Here is a 24,479-nt window from a genome sequence, read left to right on the forward strand (position 1 = left end):
TACAGGACCGAGAGCATGGAGAGGCCTTCATCCAGCAGTGGATAGATTCAGACTGATGATGATGATTAAGTAATATAATATAGATGTTGACATGTCCGATTTTACTTTTCATGAATGTATTGCAAATCTAATAGAAATGTGTATATATATTGTTTTAATTTGTAAATAAAATAATATAGAAAAAAAAACTGACATTAAACCAACTAGTAACGCCTGACGCACAAAAATGTAATTTTCCATTAATATTAAATTGTGGATTTATCGATTTTTGTTATTAAACGCCTCATATGAAAAATTAGTTGTTTGGCATTGAGTTCAATTTATTGAAATCTCACTCTCTGATTACGTGTGCATACTTCTTTATTAAGTCAATACCAGTTATGACACATTCATTCACTATTTTCTTATCAAGAAACATATTTCTAATAAATTTTTTTAACTACCTTTTGTTCAAGCAGTTCGCAAATTCCCTTCCACCTGTTTCTGTCACTCTCGCACTTGTGTATTTTGTCCTTGAGAGTTGCCTCGTTGTCTTCGTACTCTTTCATCTTCAACTTGTTGTGCTGTTCTATCTCGGCCCACATCTCGTCTCCCTGATTAAGCGTGTTGATGTATGCAGCCTCTTTTTTCTGCAGCTCTTCGATCTGATATTTCAGCTCTCTCTCTTTTGCGATCAGTGCTTGTAATTTTTTCGTGCATTCAGCGTCAGACGTGCAGGCCTTGAAATGAAAGTATGATCTGATGTGACTGGATTGTTTTGGACACGAGTTCAAGTTCTAATTATAACATGCCTTCCTATAAAAACTTTTGATAACACTAACTAAACAGTACTTACTTGAGTATCATTTCTTTCGCGGCTAGTTGAAGATTTCTCCCTAACGATGGAGAGTTCCCGTTCCAACGACTTTATTCTATTGTTTGCCTCTTCTTCCTGTATCTTGCATGTTTCTTTGCTTTCTACGATGATCCGTTCCAATTTGGCCATCCGTTTACGTAAAATGTCTTCTTGTTCTTTGCAACGTTTTTGCATTACCTTCTTCTCACCGTCCATACTGAAAACATTATTAAAAATCTCGGTTATTGAATTAAAATCAAGCAACTCACTGCAGGAAGAGGCAAGGTCTGAATGCGCTATCTATAATAATTCCTGGTGTAGGGCGTTATCCGTGCCTTGATTTCTTGGAAAATGGGGCAAAGTAAAATGTTTGTTACACACCTTACAGCTAATTATGGATATTTATATGTAAAACTATTTAAAATATTAATATAAATGTTAATATTTACAAATTGCATGAATTATCCACACTCCACCGTGTGGTATCCATACCAATGGCTGAGAAGCACAGAATGAAATTGCTGACAGTTACATTTAATTGGTTGCCATCTATTCTGACAATAGAAGATATAGGTAACTAAATATAAAGAAAAATATATAATTGATCAATATTTTACAGTTGCAACTGTGTCTCGATGCAGGCGAGGGGATCACATCCGCTGTCTTTATCTTTGCGTTCTGAAGAGACGATCATTCGTGAAGATTTTGAGTCTTGACTCTTATCTGATCCTCCTTCGCATCTCATTAACAGCATCTTGCCAAATCTTGCCTGATAAGCGGCCTGCGACAGATAATAAAAGACAAATAAAATATTATATGACTCAAATGTTTGGAATATAACTAAAGGGATTCACTTGAATTTTATATTACAACAATATTAATAAAATAAAATTGATGATGATTCCATAATGATTCAAATATGTTATGATCATGTTATGTGCTATCTCCTGATGTCACGGTAAGCTGCCGCTATGTGAAAAAAGTGTGTTATATTGTTTTTCTTGGTGTTTAAAATGTTATCAGCCTGATGCTCTCATCCCATAGCACATTTTGAACCTTTAAATGAACCTTGTCAGTTGGCAAAATCTGCTGAAATCACCAGAACAACAATGAGGTCACCTCACGTCAAAATCGCGTTTTTTTAATTTTAAAGGTTAGCACTATGTATTTTCTATAATAATGTTGTCTAAATTATCTATGGTCTGCAAGTTGGGTTCTGTTCAAAATATTATCTATGGATGCAATATTGCAACTAATTTTAACGTACGTACATGTCGAAACTGTTAACAAAAATTTTAATCAGCATGAATAATAATTAAAAATACTAATACATTAGAGTTGGCACTCTCCATCATTGAATTTATAGAGATAGTGATCGTTAAAAAAATTTCTGTGGAATGACGAAACGATAAACTAAATTTGTCACCGTGACAGCATGACAGTACGTGACATGCATCATAATGTATTTGAACCTTAACAATTTTAATGTGGTTGAATTCATTTATTTGGGCTATCTTTATAGAACAAAGTTGTCTTCAAAAAAATTTAAACTTTTTCAATGTTCATCAATTCACTGTTGTTAATGTTACAAGTAAACTGTAGAAGATGAAAGAAGATACTTAGTATAAATTAAATAAATATGTACCTTAAAATCAAACTCTGGATATTGGTCAATGAGTTTGCAAATATTCCAGAAGATGAGGGCGGGCACTGTCTTCTCCATAATCTGCAGCCTCTCCCTTAAGTCTTTTTCCTGCTCCATCATACATATGGACTTGTCTTCGTACTCCTGAACCAATTCTCGATAGCATTCAGCCTCGTTCTTTGCGCATGTCCTCTGCTCATCCATATCTCGTAATTTTGCTGACAGTAATTCAAATTCCGCCTCTAACCTGACAATTAAGAAATTATTCATTAATCATTGAATTTTTAATAAGCATTCAAAATGAATTTACCTACACACCGATCCAATGTCCTAAGAATGGCCGATATTTTTAATAAGCTGTATAATATAATACGCCTACAGTGGCACAACAGCTACTTACACAACAGCTAATAATGTCGTAGGTCGCAGGTTAGAAACCTGGATCAGGCAAATACACATATTATTTTTCAATGTGTGTTTGGAATCAGAGTATAGACATGATAGGTTGAGCAAGTAGCTAACACCCATTTCTCCTTAAAAAAATCTATTAATACAAACCTCCACTATGCGGAAGCCCACATGATTTTCTTAGGATCGGACATGGTGAAAAAAAAGAAAATATTGTCAATATCGAATAATATTACCAGTACAAGGTGTCAAAATATATATTTTTTCATACATAATTTGGAATGCCTCAGAAACATACCTATTATAAAAGTTTCATTGGATCATTAGAGAAGTGATCTGGAGAGATGGTTGTGGAACTACATTATTTTATCAGTGACAAGCGGTTTTGGGCAAATGTTTTTTGAATTTGTTTTGTACAAAAATTGAATGAATGGTTAAGAAAGTATAATATTAATAAAACGGCTGCAGGAATGCAATTATCGAGGCTTGTTTTCCCCCCACCTGCCTCGCCGACCTTGAGGGTCTAACCAGTTTAAGTTTGATATCTACCAACAGAGGACTCCTTTACACAGTGGTATAACCATAATATGGATTTTTTCTTCAAAAGTTATAAGCTATTTGAATACAGTTTTTTTAGACTGGCCTCTATCTTACAGAATAATACAAAGATGTCATTCTACTTGAAATATTATTTTTGAAAACTTGTGTTACTGAGCAGTGTTACTCGACAGTGCATTCAATATGCTTTACCAATATATTTTCCCAATAAACTAAATCAGTGTTCTTCAACCGCCGGTCTGCAAGAATTTATTGCCGGTCCGCGAAAGCTTTCGTCATGCTTTAAACTAACTACACCGCTACACGATTCGGGGAATTCCCACTAGATGAAATGCTAGCCGCTGAATCAGCGTTGATATGTCTACTGAAATTTCAGTAGATCTACTGATATTTTTGCCAATATACTGATCTAAGAAATCTACCGGTCCGCGAAATATTTATCGTATGTTCGCCGAGCCGCAGGTGTTGAAAGGTTGAAGAACATTGAACTAAATGACATAATATGTACTTACTCTTGACAGTGTAATCTGGTATCATTTTCTTCCTCTTCAATTTCACAGCGTTCTTCTTCTAATATAACATATTTCCTTTGTAATTCATCCAAATCTGACTCCAATAACTACAAAAAAAATAGTAAATATTAATACACATTGTTGTAAAGTCATAAACAGCTGAAAATAATATGTAGCCAGGCTTTGAGAAAAAAATCATAAATATATTGTGACTTCATCGGGAATCGAACCCGGAGCCCATTAGGTGAGAAGTCAGTGCCTTACACACTGGACTACAAAGGCTGCTGTTATAAGGGTGAAAATAAATTGTTAATTGGGACTTTGAACAACTGTGCACATTTGACATAATTATATGAAAAAGCTACTCAATTCTAAGCTATATACACATAAATTTGAAGGAAAGTAAATAATGTTACAAGTATGATAAAGCTTACCTCCACTTTTGCTTGTAAATCAATTTCCATTTGAAGTCTCTGTGCCAGCTTCTTTTCCTTCACCTCCTCCGAACTTTCGTAAATAGAAATTTTACTTTCTAATATAGAATTACGTTTTTCATAAAAGTCTATCAGCTTTCTGTGCTGTTTGGAATCTGGTTGATTGCATTCCATGAAAATTTCGCCATCTAACTTTTTATGATTGAAGCTTTTGCTCCGTATTGCGCCGGATTTTTCCAGCTGCTCTCTTATCTGATTGAGCCGCTGGACTTCTGTCGCCAGATCGCTTTGGGGCTCGGTGTAAACACAGTCGCACCAGTCAGTCTGGGTGCTTTTATTATCCCAGTCTGTCTCGTCGAATATACCGCTCTCCTGGAGTCCGTATAGCAATTTTTTTGATTCCTCCTTGATTAAGATGTTTAACAGATCCGGTTCATCAACCGAAACAGATTTTGTGACATCTGCAATCTTGTGGTGGGATGTTTGAGAGTATGGCGATATAGTTGCAATAATTTTGCTTGTTTTCGTTTGTTCAAAATCGTTTTTAACAGTATCGTTGTCTATTGTTTTTTTATTCTTCGTCTGTAATAATTTTAGAGTTCATAATAAATCAAATTTATATATTTTCAAGGTCACAGGACAATTACCCCCTTTACAATAACCCCCCGTGTAAATAACCACCCCATGTAAATAATCCCTCATATAAAAAGTCAGACGATTAAGTTTATACAATTCTGTACTGTATTTATACAGTACAGGTACAAGTACTTTAGTACTGCTGGGGAATAAGGTTCTTCATAAATATGTTTTCTGACTGAGCATAATTTTAAATAATATTATTAAACCAACAAGTACATCTTCTGTCAAAAATTTCAAAATTTTAGTAATTAATTTTCTCTCTATCTCCAAAATGTGCATATTACAACAAAAAAAGTGTAGTGATGTGAATTATTTTTAATCTATATATTTCCCTGTTAAATAAATTTTTACGATGTCAAATTCTTTTTTAAACATTAAATATTTTATCTACTATTATATGTCTCAATGAAGTTTTATTTAAAAAGTGTTTATTTTGATATGGGGGGGGGGGGTTAGTGCCCAGGGGGTTTTTGTCCCTGAACTTGTCCTTTATAAATCAACTGTGATGTGATTAGTTACAATCTAGTTTTTCACCTGAAAACTGCTTTCCGTGCATACTATTGGCAAGATATTTTTGATATGTTTGCCTGAAGTTGACATTATTTATCGTGAATTATGTCAAAATAAAAAAAATCATTTACACAAAGTTTCTGACAAGCGCGTAAAATAAAGCTTCATTTATTCAGGACAATTATTTTTCTTGAAAATACAATGCTTACGGCAATTCTATTGAGGAGTTTACCAACTTGATAAATATTGTGAATTAACTTGAATGTATTATACCCATTTTAAAGTTATTTGTCTTACCATAGAATAATCTTCATCAGACAGATTACTACTCAGGGCTTGTAAATTCCACAACAATTGTAAAACTTGCTCTAAGCAGTTTCTGTCTGTTTCAGTATGAGTCTTCGCAAGCATCCTCTCCAGCCTATCACGAATGTCATCGCTTTGCTGTCCACTTTCCTGGTTATGTTCGTTAACCTGTAAATGCGTTTTCCCAGTATACGGTGCGGATTCGCTCTCTGACAAGCTGGCGATAGGAGTGGAAAGGATCCTTCGGTTTTTTAAACTGGGCGAAGTAGGTTGGTGCGTCGGTGATTTGTATCCAGAATCGGAACGCCGCAGCTGTGGCGACACCGAATTCTTCAAACGGTCTTCCGGTGAAGTACATCCTGAGTCGGAATCTGTCAACTCTTCCAGAGAGTTTCGCTGCAATAATCAAAATGGCCAGGTATGAATGGCAAATTGGTTTGTATTTTGACTTATTCATATTAATTAATCATACAAGTCATATAATATTGTATTCAGAAACCAGATTTCTATCTAAAATTATGGGATAAACATGCAGAAATAAATTAATATTGTGATATATAATAATTTTATTTTATACCTACATGCAAATTATGAAAAGCTTCCACCTACTATTTTAATAGGTATATAGGGAAGAAATAAGCAAAATCATAATTCCAATGTAAACCCATGACCAAAAAAAAAATTCTTTGTGCTTGTATAAAACTGTACAAATGTATTATGGTTTATTTATGTAATGTGGTACTTAATTGAGCTCTACCTTCATACTGATTTTGAATTAAAGTCTTTTTTTTCCAGCTCATTGGTAGGTACCTACAAAATTATTTAATTGTGAAACTGGTCAATCCCATGCTTAAAAATGTTCCGTATTATGAACGTACAATGAGTTATTAGCCATAATCAGTGATAATTGACTAAACCTAATGGAAGTGTTTGGTATTACAGGATTCCTTATTAGACAGGTGAAATACACATGTAGAAACGCGTGAATATCTGTAATGTTCACCCTTCCTTCATCCCTCTCCCTGTCCCTTAACCGGTGCAATGCCTTCAGCGAGTTATCTCACTATTAGGCCATGATCTACAGGCCGCAAATAAAAACTTCGTGAGTTATCTCGTCCGATTTTAAGCGCAAATTACTAGCCACTGTCGGTTGTTTTGCATAATCTAAAAAATTAAACACATTGACATCTGTTTGAATAATTATAAAATACTGAACCACAAATTATCGGTATTACAGCGATTGTAGTTAAGAACTTCGCTCTACATTCAATGTGTGTCATTAAAAATCTGCGGCCTGTCAGATACTGCCATAGTAATATCATGAGGCACAGAAAAGCAGTTGGAATAAAATTTATTCCAACCATTTAATGGTTAACAACAAATTATGGTAAAAATCTGTGTACCCTTTCTCACTAATATGTTTCATTTGGAGTGAAAATTGTGAAAACAAACGATCTAGATACGCTTATCGAGTAGCCAAAATGAACCTTTGTAATCCGCTCGTTTTTTTGAAAGCATCTCTATCAGTATGCGAGTACGAGCATCAGTCTGCAAAAGTTTAAATATCGCTGTGTTTGACAGATGTGTACGCAAAACATACACACAAGAAAATTATTCAAACTTAGATCTTGGCATAAGTTTTGATACGCCTGCGTCATCAAACATGTTGATAAAGTAAAGACTTATATACAATGGTACTTAATTCAAACTCTCCCAACAGTCCTGTTTCAATTTCCTTGAAGGATTTACTAGTAGCTGTCATGTGCGCTTATTCATTCAACTTAATTAATACATACCATGCGTTAACATGCTTTGAATTTCTACATGTGTAGGATAATATTGTATTCTGTGTCGTCGTGTTACAATATATTTAAATGGTCTTAAAACATATATCTATATTTACTTACCGTAATAAAATAAGATAGCAATAAAATCATGCTGGAAAGCCTCGATGAATTCCTTTCAATAATAATTTATTTCATAACCATTACCCGTTGTCCTTTTCCCCATCTTTACTTATTCTTAAAAAGTTTCCCATTGCCTTATTTACTTTGTCCTTCACCCCAATAGATATCAGAAACAATATTCAATATTATTGAAAGGAAAACAAGCGTAATATTTCGTGCAAAAGTAAAAAAAAACTTTATAAAAGCGTGTCCACACAATTCAATAAGCTCACCTCTAAAAACCGAATTGACAATTTCATTTCAATCACTGGATTATAAATCATTTTTTTTAAATATAGGGGTAACTTTGTGCTGAAGAAGTTGTACCAATAGTGCAAAGTTGATTGTTAAATGTAAAGAATTTGTTTACATTTTACAATATTAATAGCCATTGCAAATGACATTTAATGTTTTGTTTTCAGTAAAATTTGAATGACTGAATCATGACATGTATTATAAGACTACCACAGTTTTTTACCATTGTAATCAACGATTCTATCACGTTTAGATGAATATTTGTCTTAGATTCTTATCACACATACATTAGTATAGCAGAATTCTTAGATATTATAAATAAGCTCAAAATTTAGTTTTGGGTTGGTATTTCCATGTATACCTAGGAAATTCAGAAAGTTTGTCTATGGTTTTTAGAGATGATATCATTTAATAGCGCCTGTACACGTGCATGGATTTACTGGGACCAATAGTGTGTATTATTTTATTAATTATTTACACGCAAAAGTACTGACTGTCTTGCCAATCTCATTTTTCAATCGTAAGCGTTGTCATCGTATGGTGGTATTTGACAGGTTGTGAAAATGACGAAATACTCTGCGTGGTGTAGTTCATATTTTTTCTGGCAGGTTCGAGACCATACGTCATGCAAGTTGCAACTCTATCGTGTGAAAAATCAGAAGCCGCTAAACTTTTTCGATCTTTGCACGCAGTCTTACAACATGGATGATAATTTTATTCGCTTTTATATTTTCATTTTATCGTTATGGTCGCGACAATACATACTATACATACTGCTGTCAGTAAATCCATGCACGTGTAAACAGGGTTTTATAGCAAGAAGGGTTGTATAATCATTAAATTTACACCATGCAAAATTCCGATTCATTGCCGCAGTACGGCTTTTATTAAACATGAATAAATTTTGATAATACAATGGTCCCATGATACCATATGGTAAATGTAAAGATTAAATATTACAAAATATTTATAATTTTCAAAACTAATTAGTATGATCCTACACATAAAAAAAATCTATTATGAATAATATCATTATCAAAACAGTAAAATGTTAATCACTATCCACTAATTAATACATGCACTAGTAGAATGATTATTCAATATTACAATATAATCCCTAAAAATGTAATCGTATATTAATTACACTATACTGCTCCACTACTGATCCAATACTGATCCTATACTGATCTATATATCATTAATAATATTATTATTGTGATCAAAATGATCTTTGTTACATTTATTCGTGTTTTTTACCTATCTCAAATGATTAATAATTTAGCAATGTCTTTATTTTATTATAAAAGCAAAAAATTATTAACTTTGAAGATCATTCAAATTTCCTAACCTAAAAACAGTTGTGTGTGACATAATAAATGTTACTACACAAACCTTCACAAATTTCTATTATTAGAGATTATAAAAATTATAAATAATAACCTAACCTAATAAAAAATGGTAATATTTTTATGAAATGAGCGTTTGAATCTGTTTGAAACAGAAATGTAATCTAGCTAGAACTTGATTTAAGGAACTTGTTTTGATGTATTTTTTTGTAAATATTTTATGGACACTACAAACAAAAATGAATTAGGTACCTATTATATTATTTTTGAAAATAAACTATTATCATTTCTTATAAAAAATATGTCAGGCAATTATTACACTAGTTAGGTAAGTAGGTACTTAAATGCATTAATGAATAAGAATGTCTTTACAACTCAGTCACTATCAAGCACTTCATAGCCATGTTTACCTTTTCACTCGTGTCTTCGAGCTCAAGGCACCGGAACTCCAGCAGATCGGCATGCTCTCGCAGGTCTTGGAGCTGTTCCTCCAGTTGAGTGGCTCGGAGTTGAGCCGTTCGCTGACCAACCGATGACTGAAATTAATCGTTATTTTACTCAAACCGTAAAAGGTCCCTAATCAATTTGGTATAAATGGCATGATTGTGTCTAAACAAAAAAAAGATACTTCTGATCTCTCGAATCCGATTACATTGAATCAAAAATAGGAAAACAATAATTATTAATAATAATAAATAATTAATAAGGAAAAAAATATTATTTATATGACAACATTATTATTTTTTAAGCTGTAGTTATTTCAAATTTAGAAGATAAAATTTTGTAATATTGTAAAAAATTCATTTTTCTTCATAATAGTTGAAGGGATATGACATATTATGATACATAATCAAATCATAGCTCTTTCATAAATAAATTATTTTAACCTTTTGCTATAGGGAAACAGTATATTATACAAGATTTCAATTTCGTTCTGTCAATAGTTTGTTGATGCTAGTAAAAGCAACTAGTTATTTAAAATCAAAGATATTAAAAATAATTTTCAGCATGTAATGTTTGTTTTTTTGCAGAAAACAGTGGTGAGTCAAGTCATTGCCCAATAACCCAGGGGAGACGCATATTATGGGGTCTATTACAAGTGCTTTCACCTCTTCATACCTCCTTATCTCTTTTGCGCACTATCCATGGTTGTTTGGGGCCAAAGTGAATCAACAAAGTCGGATCCAACCAGAATCATTTCAATTTGCGTACGAAAATTTAAAGGTTAGTATCTCAATGAGTAGAGAAACTTACTAGATTTAAAGCTTTTTCCAATTCGTGTATCTGTCTCCTTTGGACATCTAACAGGCTTTCATCCACTTCTTTTCGTGCTGCTTCTTGCGAATGAAACTGAAACAAAGTACAACTACTTTTAGTAATCTTTTACAATAATCTATGATACTGACTTATATGATATAGAATAAGGCTTATGCGTTATGAATATCCTATGTTTCATACGCAGAAAATATAATCGCACGATATAAAGTCACCGCATGTAAAATAGCGTTTTGGATTTGGAACACGTGTTACAGTAACATTCCATAATAATTCCCATTCCAAGTAAGCCGCATAGGGCCTTAGTAGCGGTTTATTATTTACAGATCACCAGTATAAGTTATCCGTTGAGTGACGGCGCCACATGCTAACAATTTTACATGTTATCATTCAATACTTTTCATACTGTGATGAGCTTAGTTCTAAATTCTAACACCGGACGATTTATGATGGTATATCTATAGTAACAATACTAACCCATAAATCAGGTGAAGGTTGGGGCGAGAGGGAATTTGGAGCGGATGACACGGCCGAGTCAACATCAGAAATTGTGTCCTGGAAATTGAAAAAAAAATACATTAAATTACCTATTTTGATTATACGCTTATGAAATAGTTTAAAATAAATTCTTTTCCAATCTAGTTTAATTTACTTACGCATTCGTAAGTTTAATACATATATAAAATATTTAATTTTATTTAGGTACAGCAATTACTAAACCCATAATAATTAATTTCGTCTACAATAATATTAATGATATTAAAGTGAACTATAATCTAATGTGAAATAATAAATTTATTAAATATTTTATTCCATCCGGAAATTTGAATGTAAGTATGCAGTTTTCAGTATCGCAGTTCATCGTAAGCACTTAAATAAATAAGATACTTATACAATAATTTCGAATTTATATTTATATAAAATTATGGTACACAGTGGCGTATTTAGTGACATAGAAGCCTGATGGACTGACTGATTTAGAAGCTACATACGATAAAAAATGACAATCTATTTTCAATTTCAGTTAGTTAGTTTTCAATGTTTGGGTAATATTTTAAACTCAGTTTGTGACAAATGCACATCTTTTTTAAAAATTAAATATAATTTAATAACTTTGTGACTTTTAAAATTTTTGACGAATCAGTTGTGTCATTTGCATCATAGAAACGTGAAGAAAGTATCAAATAGTGTAATAACACCATTCAGGAATTTAATACCAATAATACCATAATCAGGAATTTAATACCAATCAATATAAAATTATTGTGATTATTGAATCTAATAAAATTAGAACATTACTGTCTCCATTGTGATGATGAATGTCGCGATTTTTTTTTTATCTCAATGCTATACAGCCATCTCTTTTTGCTAAGATAGTTCACGGTGACCTGTGCTACTGCTAAATGTAATACGTACAATTTACATGTAAAGATTTTATTCACAGTTAATCTTTAATAATTTGGTGGATGATCAGAAGGATCCATCCTATTTGTACGCTCCGGACAAAAACATGTCAGTATCTTCTAAGTAAAAGTAATATTAACTGAAACGTTTATAATTCATAACATTTGTATTTTTTTAAAACAGCAAACATTCACACCTGACTTTCGATTTAGTCAAAACTCATATTATGCCAAATTTATTTTAAAACTTAACAATTCATGTTTAGAGGTATAAGGTCTCTCAGCTAAGGTGCTAACACAGATATGAAAAATTGTGTGTATTAATGCATTTTTGAGGCAACGGGCATTGCACAACGTCTACGAGAAACAGCCGTTTGTCTTGCTTACGCCTACTTATTGCGCTTATAGCGAAAAGAGGACAACATGTGTATACGTTGATGTCGTTGAATTATCCTTTTTGTAAATAATGCGTCTGTGTATTACTTGGCCTCAACTCTTGTTAACACATCCATACAAATGTTGAGTAAGAAATAAACTAAAACTAAGTCTTAAAACTAAGCTATGTCAAAATAAAGTGTGTAGGTACATAATATGAAAATAAGTTAGGGTATGTAGCGAACAACAACCTCGGGCCTTGTCAGCGTTATTATGACAACACAAAAATCAGCAATACATTCAACTATCGCACAATCAGGCTTTGTCATCAAAACGCCTCGAAGTTGCAACGATGCGGCAGACAGCAGATTTCACAATTGGAAACTACATCAACAATGCCTCTCGCAATTTATTGAATATTCATGTAAGTATATAAATAACGAGTCATGATTGATGGGTTATCTCAGTCCGTCCAGTAATCTCAGCCCTTTAACATAGTCAGTTTTATCATTATGCCAGTACACTCCATCATAACTTTGTCATTGTATTTATTTATTTGTCAGTAAATAAACTCTCTCCTCGATTCATTTGAGCCACCCCAATCAGACTTTCATCTCTAAGCCTTCACCCCTAAAGATATAGAAAATAATATAACGATAATTACCTTCAACAAATTTTCTTTACTTGCTCGGCGGGAAATTGGCAGTCGTTTTCCCTGAAAAACAAAAGAAAAATACATTTTCAATAAAGTCTCATAATATTAAGCAATGTCAAAAGGTTAACAGGCGTATGTTCAACTTTGTTCACATGCCAGTAGTTATATTCTTACATAAGGCGGCTATCAGCGTCTATCGACGGCAGTTTATCATATTTATATATTGACGCGGTTAATTGTTACAACAAATTAACCGTCTAAACCTGGGATGGCGAACCTATGGCATGCGAGATGATTATGAAAAATGCGTATTTTCTTCGGTTTTTAATATTATTTTTACCAATAATATTTATCAATCGATGCGCAAACGGAAACGACGAAATTTGTGCATAAATGACTGATCGCATTGTATAAAAAATAACAGGCAGATACTCTTCAAGAATAAGCATTATAATTAATTTAAATTGCATAATTGCATGGATCGGCCTTTAGGCTTTATGTGTTATGCATAATAATAATATAGCACTGACCTAATAAGGCGGCGGAGGAAGCTGCGTCGCGGAGAGGATGTCAAATCTGATCCGAGCAATTTTGGCGTCAATTTGTGAGTAAACTAAGTAGGTATTATAGAAAAACTCAAGAACTCAATTAATTACAAATTTTGAACTTTTTTAATAGAATTCTTATAATTATTTTTTCATTGTTTTCCTGATCAAACTACTCAAAAAACTGCTCGGCATGTGAGGCAGTCAAAAAATAATATTTGGGAAATTTTGGCACGCCAACCCTGGTCTAAACTGTCAAAAAGTGCTATGTTTTAACTGCCCGTTTCTTGGCTGTGTTAACTTTTAGACAGTTTTCACAGTTTAGACGGCTAACTTATCGTAACAATTATTATAATACCTCAATACATAAATAATATGATAAACTACTGTCGATAGCCGCCTTGTGTATGGAATAGACCCACAGGAACACAAAATTAATGTGAACCTTACCGATTGTGGTATAATAAATAGGTTATAGATATCGAATGTGGAAAAATATGGCTTAAATTTATTTTCAAATATACATTATTACATTATATTATATTTGTCTCGATTTATGTGTCATGGCACACACACTGAAGTATGAAATGGCCAGAACTAAAAATACCTCATTATTATAGCGTATCCGGAAAATTGTACGTATGCAGTTGACCATATCACGGTTCACCATGAGCTGTTGTATCGGATATCGATGTCTGTATAGCATTGAGATCAAATTCATGTCTAAATAAAACACGTATAAAACCATCGAATTACAAGGAAAAGACAATAAAATAGGTAGGTAAGTAAATTAGAAATAATCATATTGTATATGTATCTATATTTATATAAAATTCTGAATGATTCAGAAGTGGTAACGTTAGCAAGTAATCTATCAAATATCTGATAATTTAATAACGACAGCGTTATACCAATCAATATCGAATCAATATTCTTATTGAATCTAAAAAAAATTGTCTGCAATGCTCCATGAATAACGTGTCATTTTTTTATCTCAATTCCATACGGCCATCTCTTTCCAGTACGACAGCGTACGGTTAATTGTGATATGGCGAAATTTAATAATATAATATGTATCCCTCATATAAATAGTTGGTTGATAGTGGCGCCATCGGTGTTAACTTAATGTACTTAAAGCGATGTATTTACCTATCAGAGGCACCTAGCGGAAAAATACGAAGCTTGCAATTTGAGACATTTTTTTGATTATTTACAACTGTGTTAATTAATAAATATGTATCTGAAAATATTAAAAAGAAAAATATTTTTTATTTTAAGTCAAAGATAAGTAAATAAGATAATTGTAAAAAATGTATGTGAATTTATTGAATTGGACCCCAACTTATTACATATATTTTATGGTCATATTTATTATTAAAATTTAGTTTATTAAGTTTTCTAAGCATCGCCTAAGAGATTTTAGACTAATTCATATTTTTAATATTTTTTATAGGTACTTATCTATTTTAAAACCATTGATTTTTATTTATATCAAATCAATCTTCAACATTAGGACCATACCTAAATAAAATTTGATATAAATAAAAAGGATTTCAAGTTCTACACAGTTGAAATTATAAATTATCAAAAAAATATCTCAAATTGCAAGCTTCGACATCGCCTTACAAGTAAAATGGCAGATGTAAAAAATGATCGATAGGTAAGTACAAGTTAAAAGCTAAAACTTGTTTATCGTAATCTGATATTAAATGTTTATCATTAATAACTCTTTCATAAGAAAGTTGTTTATGGGTAGGTATTCAATTTCGGTTTCACCGAAAAGCATCTTGACGAATTATTACGACGCGGTATCGTATGTAGGTACAACTTACGGTAACATTGATAATAAAAAAATGCATTTTTTGACAGCTCAGTCGGAGAAATATAAAAAAGAAATCTTTTTTTATTGAATTTAATGCGAAGCTGATGAAACACGTAGCGCTTATTTATTATTGTGAATGCTGACAGGGCCGCACTAAGGATGGAAATAAATATATGACGTGTCACCCTCTATATGGACTCCATATAATATATTATAATTTCGTATTGTATTTGAAAAAATGAGGAAATCACTGAACATAATACCTATATCCATACTTTACGGCTAAAATGAAATAGCTGGATCCAAGATGAGTGCAAATAATACACTAAATTGACTAAATGCTGTATTAATTCATTTTCAGTGACGAATTGATAACAAATAATGGATCTTCACTAAGCAGCTTCACATCTAGTGTCCTTCGGAAATGCTTTCACCATTCGTGGAGCCTTGGAAATGTCCAATATTTTACAAACTTCTTAAATACCCTTCAATCGTATGCATGGCCCCCACATCCTGGAACGGGCCCCAGGCTGAAATCATTGGCGGCCCCCCTACCTATCGCTAAGGTTAAAGGCAATGTGACACTATACAAGCATTTTCCAAATGGTGTTCGAGGAAAAATTATTAGATAGCGATTTTTGTATTTTTGAAAACACCTTACCTACCTACTTGAATTATGGAGATGTCGAGTATTGACACACAATTACCAAAAATTATATCGCATAACTAGTTATGCTAACTAACTAACTAATTTTAGAATTTTTAATGTGCGTTTATCTCACTTATCTGGTCGACCCAGCATGCCGAACCCTTCCTAAGCCCGGGCCCCTAGGCCGGAGCCCTGTCAGCCCCCCCCCCTGTAGGGGTCAAGATTGTATGTGTACTTAAATTGAACCAATAGTTTGCTGCACCTACAAGTCGTTCAGTGTGAGGGTTGTCTTTAATAAACTCCCCAGCCTTATTACGTATACTGCTTTTTACAAATTGTTAAATTTTACTTGATAGTTTGAAATAGTAGACTATTCTATTCCTCGATAAAACATTTAAAGATTGAACGGTATTACAAATCAACCAATTTCTTAGTTGGTAAGTTCATACAGAGAACAGCTTGAAATGTTCTTAAGGGGGGACATGCTCGTCGAAGGTCAAAATTGAGTTTTTATTGTATTTTCAAACCATGATCCTGGACACTCCTTAAACGTTGTAGATAATCTATTTATATAATTTTGAAGCCTTATTATCCTTTATAGTTATTTTTAACATTTGATGACTGCATAAAGTATTTTTGTTACATTAAATAGTATTCTTTTAAACCTCTCGCTCTAATGTTTTGGAATATAGTCATATTTCGGTACATAACTGTGCAGTGGTGTTAAGATTTTTTACATTTATTAATTTTTAAACGCATTTATAAAACCATTAGCTTAATTTATTACGAGATAATTTTTGTAAAATATTCACGATAAAAAATTATATTAATAATCTCTGTGATCCCAAATTTGACAAGAATTAGGCATTTTATTATTCAAAAAATCGGCAAGATTAACACATTTAAAGATAATTCTAAAGATACTTATTATAAGCTATGTCTTTGATCATTCAAGTGTGATAAACATCTTATGAATAATGATTGCTTTATAATAATTATTGACCTAAGAATAAGGTAATGTTTTTTTGAAATATGCCATTTCTTTTGTCATTCCCTAGTGGTTAAGCTACAACATACGGCCGTAGCCATAAATTTACAAACTATAATTAAAGTAGGAAGTAAAATTATGTTAACGCGCGTGTTTGAACATGTACCTAACCGATTTTTTTTTAAAACTTTTTTAAACGGTACATGTTCAAACACGCACGTTAATATTATTTTACTCCCTACTTCAAATATAGTTTGTCAATTTATGGCTACGGCCGTAGGTTGTAGCTTAACCACTGGGAAATGACAAAAGAAATGGCGTATTTCAAAAAAACACTACCTTATTCTTAGGTCAATAATTATTATAAAGCAATCATTATTCATAAGATGTTTACCACACTTGAATGGTCAAAGACATAGCTTATAATAAATATCTTTAGAATCATCTTCAAATGTGTTAATCTTGCCGATTTTTTGAATATTAAAATGCCTAATTCTTGTCAAATTTGGGATCACAGAGATTATCAATATAATTTTTTATCGTGAATATTTTACAAAAATTATCTCGTAATAAATTATGCTCATGGTTTTATAAATGCGTTTAAAAATTAATAAATGTAAAAAATCTTAACACCACTGCACAGTTATGTACCGAAATATGACTATATTCTAAAACATTAGAGCGAGAGGTTTAAAAGAATACTCTTTAATCTAACAAAAATACTTTATGCAGTCATCAAATGTTAAAAATAACTATAAAGAATAATAAGGCTTCAAAATTATATAAATAGATTATCTACAACGTTTAAGGAGTGTCCAGGATCATGGTTTGAAAATACAATAAAAACTCAATTTTGACCTTCGACGAGCATGTCCCCCCTTAATTTGAATGTCAAAATCACACTGAGGCCTAAGCTGAAACTTTGCATGCATTACCTCATTACAAGCTCTACTCTGTACAAATTTATTGCAAAGCCTTCATTATTTTCTTTCATATTGAAAATATAATGAACGCCCTACATAAGCGCTTGCCACTTGTGTAATTTATATGATTACTGATGATTGTGAAGACGGTATTTATAAATATAAATTTGTTCATCAATCCCAAAAAATAATAAGTTGATATATATATATATATATATAAAATAAATTTAAATAAGTAATATAGGAAAGGAAATCCTACGAACGTTTTGAGTAACTATACTTGTTAATTTATTTTGGAAGGCAACTAACTAGATAAGTTTTATTTAACTAGGTAGTTATAGTAGTTCTACGCCAGAGACTAACCACTCCTTGAATTATGTATGTGAAATATATTTTCCGTCAAAATGTATCCACCCGGAAGTAATATTAAACATTATCGAATTTTTATGGTATTATATTTCCCTAATTAGACTCTGCTTCACTTAAAAGAAAGTTGAGCTATAAAGAGTCAACGAAACAAGACTTGACCAAAGGGAAGCATTATTGATACCTTCGAACAGCTGTTTATTATTTTGTCGTATGACTTGCCAAGAGTAATAAAAAGGTGCCGCCTTAATTCATTATTTTGTCACTAATATAATTTAATGAATTTCAAATCAATTAAATCAAGCAATTTACTGAATCCCTAGTAACTATCCATTATTAAAATGATAATATTCACTTTATGCAGCTTAACCACCTAAATACGATTACACTGATGTTTTCTGAAAAGCTATGCAAATTTAATTGATTTATTTTTGAACAGAGAATTTATTAGAATTTTATTTATTATTGTATGAATCGTCAATAAATATTTTCTCGTTTTAAAATTTGTTAGTTAAACGTGAGTTAATATTCTTTAGCATTAGACAATGTCTCTTTAAAGCGAACGAAACTGGTCCTAATTATCAGAGGTGTAACAAGATGCTTTAAAGTCTGAGACAGAAACAAAAAATTCGTACCTATGCACACTTACTACCAACATATACATACTAAGTTCAACTGTGCTCGGGTATTATTAACAGACTAAAATAATACGGATAAAATATCTAATATGATTATTTTCAAAATCTACGACCCCTTAAATTGAAAAATCGAGATACCTGTTTTTTGTTAGTATAGGTACAAATTATAAATGATGGAAAAACATTGAATTTTTAACATTGAATATAATTAATCATTCAAAAATGCTAAACAATAAAATTGATAATGAATACGTGTATTAAATAAGGCTCTAAGTACCAAAAAGTAGTATTGCCTGTAGTTACAAAATACCGAGTCATTGCAGTAAAATTTCATGATGCAGACATTTTGAAAAATGTAGTTTTACAGTGTGAATCAATCAAGGCAGCTTCTATAATTTTAGGTAATAAGAACTCGCAAGTGTCAACACACCATCGTCAGTTATTTTATATTGAATGCCGTTGACCACTACAGTGCTACTTACACCATTATAAATAAAACACGCCAACGGACTTACAACATCGACAGGTTTAATTATTTTGCTGTATTTTTTTGACTTGCTTGAGGCACTTAGACTATAGTTGAAGTTATTGGCGTTGGTATGTAGAACATTTTTCTATAAAAATGTCAGTTTTTATGTTTTTGGTACTTAGCGCCTTAATTAATACACGTATTCAAATGATAATCGAAAATGTAATATAGTATTGCGTAAGCACCATTTTAAACAATGCCAACTCCACTTCTGCACCCTATCAAAAGCTGCACCCAGGGCGGCTGAATTAACCCACACAACCCTTGTTACGTCACTGTTAACTATTATTAAACTAATTATTGTAACTTGAACTAAATATTATGTTTTTATTTAATTAATACAATGTATTTGTATCAAGAATTATTACAAGATAAAAAGAAATTTTTATATACAACGTTTTTAAATTTTCTGTTGAACCATATAAACTTGACTCGACTAGCTTAAACGATCAAAAAAAAATTGTACTTGATATGTCATATTGATTTCCATAATAACGCACGTATATATTAATAATTTAGTTGCGAGGACCCCAGATTCCTAGCAACCAATAATGGTGTCGAAATAACTTTTCATACAAAACAGAATTAACTGAAAATGAATTCAATTCTACTTAAATATGGCTAAAAGTTTTAAAAAATGCATTGGCATCGTGTTCTGATATATTCTAAAAGTTTCAAATGTCTGGCTAGCCGGGAAGTTAGTTAAAAATCGATTGCAAGATTTGTACCGGACAAATAAGAATACGAGCTAAGAAAAACGTTGTAAAAATGACAGTTAACACCATAAAATAAACTTTTTTGTTCAATTTAGTTCCTAAATAGTTTTATTAGAATTATCGGAGAATTATTTTATGATTCTACCACAGGGGCACGGCAATTCGAATGTTTTATAGTTGATGTAGTTTCATGTCGCGGTCACCATTATTAATTTGTTGTTTATGATTTAATTTAATTTTTAAGTTACTTCACACAACAGCTATTTTGGATGGCCACATACTTATCTGTTCATGTTAAATTTATTGTTCACTTGCTGTTGTAGACTACATTACGAGATATAATACATTTTTAACACTAATTTAATAATAATATAAAGAAATAATTTTTGTTACTTTTTACATCCTTGTGGTTGGACAACGTCTGCTTTTATTTATCAACTGTTCGATGACGAGCTTTAAAAAGTTCGATATTCAAAATCGGATAATTATAATCTATCGTTTATTTTTTTATATTTCATTACGACATCCGAATTCATTTAGGGCGGGCATTAGATTAGATAATATATTATAATAATATATTCCTACTAGGTAAAATAATTAGTTACTTGCAAAGTGCAAACATTACCTACCTCTTGCTTATAATCCGCATACTTTTAATAATACCATACTTACAATATTCAGAGTATAAAGTGGCTCAAACACTATTTTATTTTATAATACCTACGGCGAAGGAAACCATAAAACTCCCTTTTCTGTAACGCCATTCTGTTTATAATCTTTTCATTTTAATACCAGGGATTTTTTACGTCTCTACTGAAGTCTTTTAAACCTTTAAGTAGGTATCGACTGTTTAATTTATTATATATTAAAAAATGCAAAATTTAATGGCAAAATTTTACATTTATTATTTAATACGTAAACATGTCATAATTTTTGTTAACTATTTTGATGATAATAAAATAATTGTTTCAACTTTTCATTTTTGGGAAACTGCAATAAAATTTCGGATTGGCACTCGGGAGGCAGCGACCCTTGACGCGTTCCTGATCGGTATTGATTTTTATTCAGTTTGTGAGAAATATGCATATTTTTAAGATTTTGATATAATTTATTAATTGTATGCAATGCTGGTTTAAAAAAATATTAATTGACGAATCGATTGATTGCCATCTGCGTCAAAGAAGATCGTCAAAGATAAGTTACTCCAAAGTTGAGTAGTGCCAGAGTAACTGTGGACGCGGTCTTGAATTATTCAGTGTCTGGCAATAATTGCAAGATTGTTTATTCAATGTGTGTTTGATTCAGAGTAGGAATTACAATCATAAACACAATTTTGAATCCCGGGATTGGTGAAGAGTAAAGGCAAATGGAATTTAGCCTGAAATATATTTTTCTTTCGGTCTAGCAATATCGAAAGGTTCACGAATATCAAAATTTACTACCTACCAACGAACAATATTTTTTGTGTATATTTATATTAGTAAATAATTTTACTATGTTTGATACTAAGATGATCGTATGGGCCTCCACAGAGTGGAGGTTGTATTAACAAATTTTTGTTTTTACGTAAAATGGATGTTAGCCACTTACTTAACTTATAAGGTCCATACTTTGGGTTCAAATACACAGTTAAAAACAACATATTGTACATTTTTGCCAGACCCAGGATTCAAACCTGGGACCCATGACATCATAAGCCTGACGCGTAACTGCTCAGTCACCGTGGGCCTACATGATATTACTCATATATATTTACAAACACCACCAATTTTAGTTATTTTACATGTGATTCCAAATAAAAGTCATGTTAAAAGTAATTAAGACATACCTAATCCCGAGATATCAGGATCAATAGAACGAGTAAAAATCCAAACTAAACCGTAATCTAGAGAAAGAGGAACGTGGAACCAAGGAGCTTCCACGAATAGCTTATGCAACTCAAACATACAGTAAAGTTACATACAATAATCCACCAAAATACGACAGTACAGATTAATAGAACTTAACATTACAACTCAAAAGATTAATTATACGAATATGTTGATATGTCGCAATATTTAAAAAAAAAAGTAGGCACCAAAATAGAATTTTAAATTTATGTCTGTTTCATTTATTTGAATGATATGCTTAAAAATACCATTCATTTACATCTTATTGTTGGTTTTACGATAATATTTTCTCAGTATGTCAATGAACACTTGAGTGAAACGCATTCACATTATTATCCACAGGTGATGTATTGAAAGTTTATTTTTCCAAAGTACCTATTATATTATAACTTATAACACCCATTGTGATCGGAGTTGGTTCATTAATCATTGGTTGCATAATATCAAATAATGAATGCTTTCGGCGTTCCTCTGATTTCAATTTTTATTTTATCACGATTTTTAATATTATTAGCGGCATGGCTTGAAAGTGAACGTACAGTCTGCTGAAATAGTATCACACACAAGAAAAAAATGGATAGATGCATAAATTATCGTCAACAGGATAATAATATTTACTTTTTTGAAGCTTGTAGTTGAGATTTAGAGCTCTTAATTTTTCGACTTTTTCATTTCTCAAATCAACAATGAATGTTTTCTCGAGAATTTGAGATTGCTTTTATGATTTTTCAGAAAATCGACATTATTACGAAATTACCTCTTTTTGATTTTTTTTGCTCTTACCGGTTTACCGACAAATTTAAGAGATTCCGTTCAGAATCAAAGTGGATGCCCCTTTTTAATAATTAAAAGTCGGTCGAGGTTGACAATTTAGTTTAGTGACGATTTCTCGATAATATCATTGATGATCTCTCCAGAAAAGAGAATTTTGGAAAATTAATTTCTGGTTCTCGTAATCTCGTAATCGAGAATTCTCGATCCACAACCAGAGAACACATAATTAATGGGAACTGAAATACCTAACGGGTGTGGAGTAAACTTGTCATATATCAAGAATACGTAATTCTAAACATATTGTCCTTCATTATGACAACTGCTTTCGGGTTATGCACTGATGCACATTCAATAATGCTGGATTTGAAAGTTAAATACTACATACTATTACACGTTATAATGTTTGTTTCATTTTGGTAGGACACCCACACCTTCGAGACCCTGCGTATTGGGGTATAGCTATAATAGGGGTATTAATATAATAGAAACTATAATAGCCAACTGGTAAGACTATGCAGGCAACCGATCTCGAGTAAGGTAAACTTAAACGCGTGTTAATAAAACGTTATTCTAAACTTGTGCGTCGCCCTGACAACTGCTCTCGGTTTTATGTTCAGTAAAAATTGAAAATAGCAATCTGCTCAGTAAAAAGATGTGGTAATGATACAAATATGAAAAATTACATTACATTTCACAAGTAAGCATATTCTTATTGTTATTTTGAATATTTATGTCAATATCGTAACATGCATTAAAATTTATTTTCTGCGTGGCATTTCTTTTCTGGGGGTATAGCCTATCTGAATTAATCTGTATGTATTAATCTGTTCAGTGATCACAACCTTTAGTTGAGTTTAGCACAAGAAAATCAGCGGGTAGTCGATTTATGATTATTTAAAAAATTGAATGTATTGCACTATTAGAGTACCTACTGCAACTATATAAGAAAACGTTTTTTCAACCGTGTCTACTATTATAAAGTTTACCTACTTATATTTTTTGTATTTTTTAGATAAATAAGATAATACTATAGAAACCGACTACCTATATATTATCTAAAACTTAAATGTATATTATATATCTGTAATATAATATTATATCTAATTCATTTTTCTGTATCTGACTGTGCGTCTTAACTATAAATAGATCTTTTAATTTCAATTTATTATTCACTTATTAATAGAATATCATTATTATGTCATGGCCAGTAACTTTTTTTTTTATTAAAATACTTTCTATGGTTTAAAAAAACATTGATCGTCGAAATAATACAGTCCCATAACAAAAATAACGAGTAAAGATCGACGATAAGAGGACGGTTATTATTTATAATAAATAATTTATTTAAAATTATGTCAGTAAGCAGTCGACACATTTATATAGAATTATATTTTTTGAACTGGCACACTGTCTTGATGGATGATCAGAGTAAAATAAAATAATACGTTGTAATGTCACCAATAAAGTTTACGTAATAGGTAATTCTAAAATGATTGATAACTATTTGGTTTAAAATGTTTCGTTAGATTCAAATTTGG

General features: G+C 31.6%; 1 protein-coding gene across 3 annotated transcripts in view; it reads right to left on the reverse strand.

Moving 5' to 3' along the window:
- The window catches only part of LOC147075871 (uncharacterized), a 364,751-nt gene that overhangs the window by 17,365 nt on the left and 322,907 nt on the right, over nucleotides 1-24,479 (reverse strand). For all 3 annotated transcript variants that reach the window (XM_085942199.1, XM_085942200.1, XM_085942198.1), the window contains exons 6-16: nucleotides 13,112-13,162; nucleotides 11,147-11,224; nucleotides 10,649-10,744; nucleotides 9,805-9,930; nucleotides 5,839-6,243; nucleotides 4,393-4,974; nucleotides 3,959-4,065; nucleotides 2,481-2,727; nucleotides 1,453-1,616; nucleotides 836-1,052; nucleotides 444-719 (exon numbers count right to left, since the gene is read on the reverse strand). In XM_085942199.1, the coding sequence (XP_085798325.1) occupies nucleotides 444-719; nucleotides 836-1,052; nucleotides 1,453-1,616; nucleotides 2,481-2,727; nucleotides 3,959-4,065; nucleotides 4,393-4,974; nucleotides 5,839-6,243; nucleotides 9,805-9,930; nucleotides 10,649-10,744; nucleotides 11,147-11,224; nucleotides 13,112-13,162 (2,349 nt within the window). The remainder of the gene's footprint in view (nucleotides 1-443; nucleotides 720-835; nucleotides 1,053-1,452; nucleotides 1,617-2,480; nucleotides 2,728-3,958; nucleotides 4,066-4,392; nucleotides 4,975-5,838; nucleotides 6,244-9,804; nucleotides 9,931-10,648; nucleotides 10,745-11,146; nucleotides 11,225-13,111; nucleotides 13,163-24,479) is intronic.

Source organism: Rhyacophila brunnea, unplaced genomic scaffold, assembly GCF_057557595.1.
Source record: "Rhyacophila brunnea isolate RB1 unplaced genomic scaffold, BYU_Rbru_1.0 scaffold_14, whole genome shotgun sequence".
In the NCBI taxonomy this organism is placed as follows: Eukaryota; Metazoa; Arthropoda; class Insecta; order Trichoptera; family Rhyacophilidae; genus Rhyacophila; species Rhyacophila brunnea.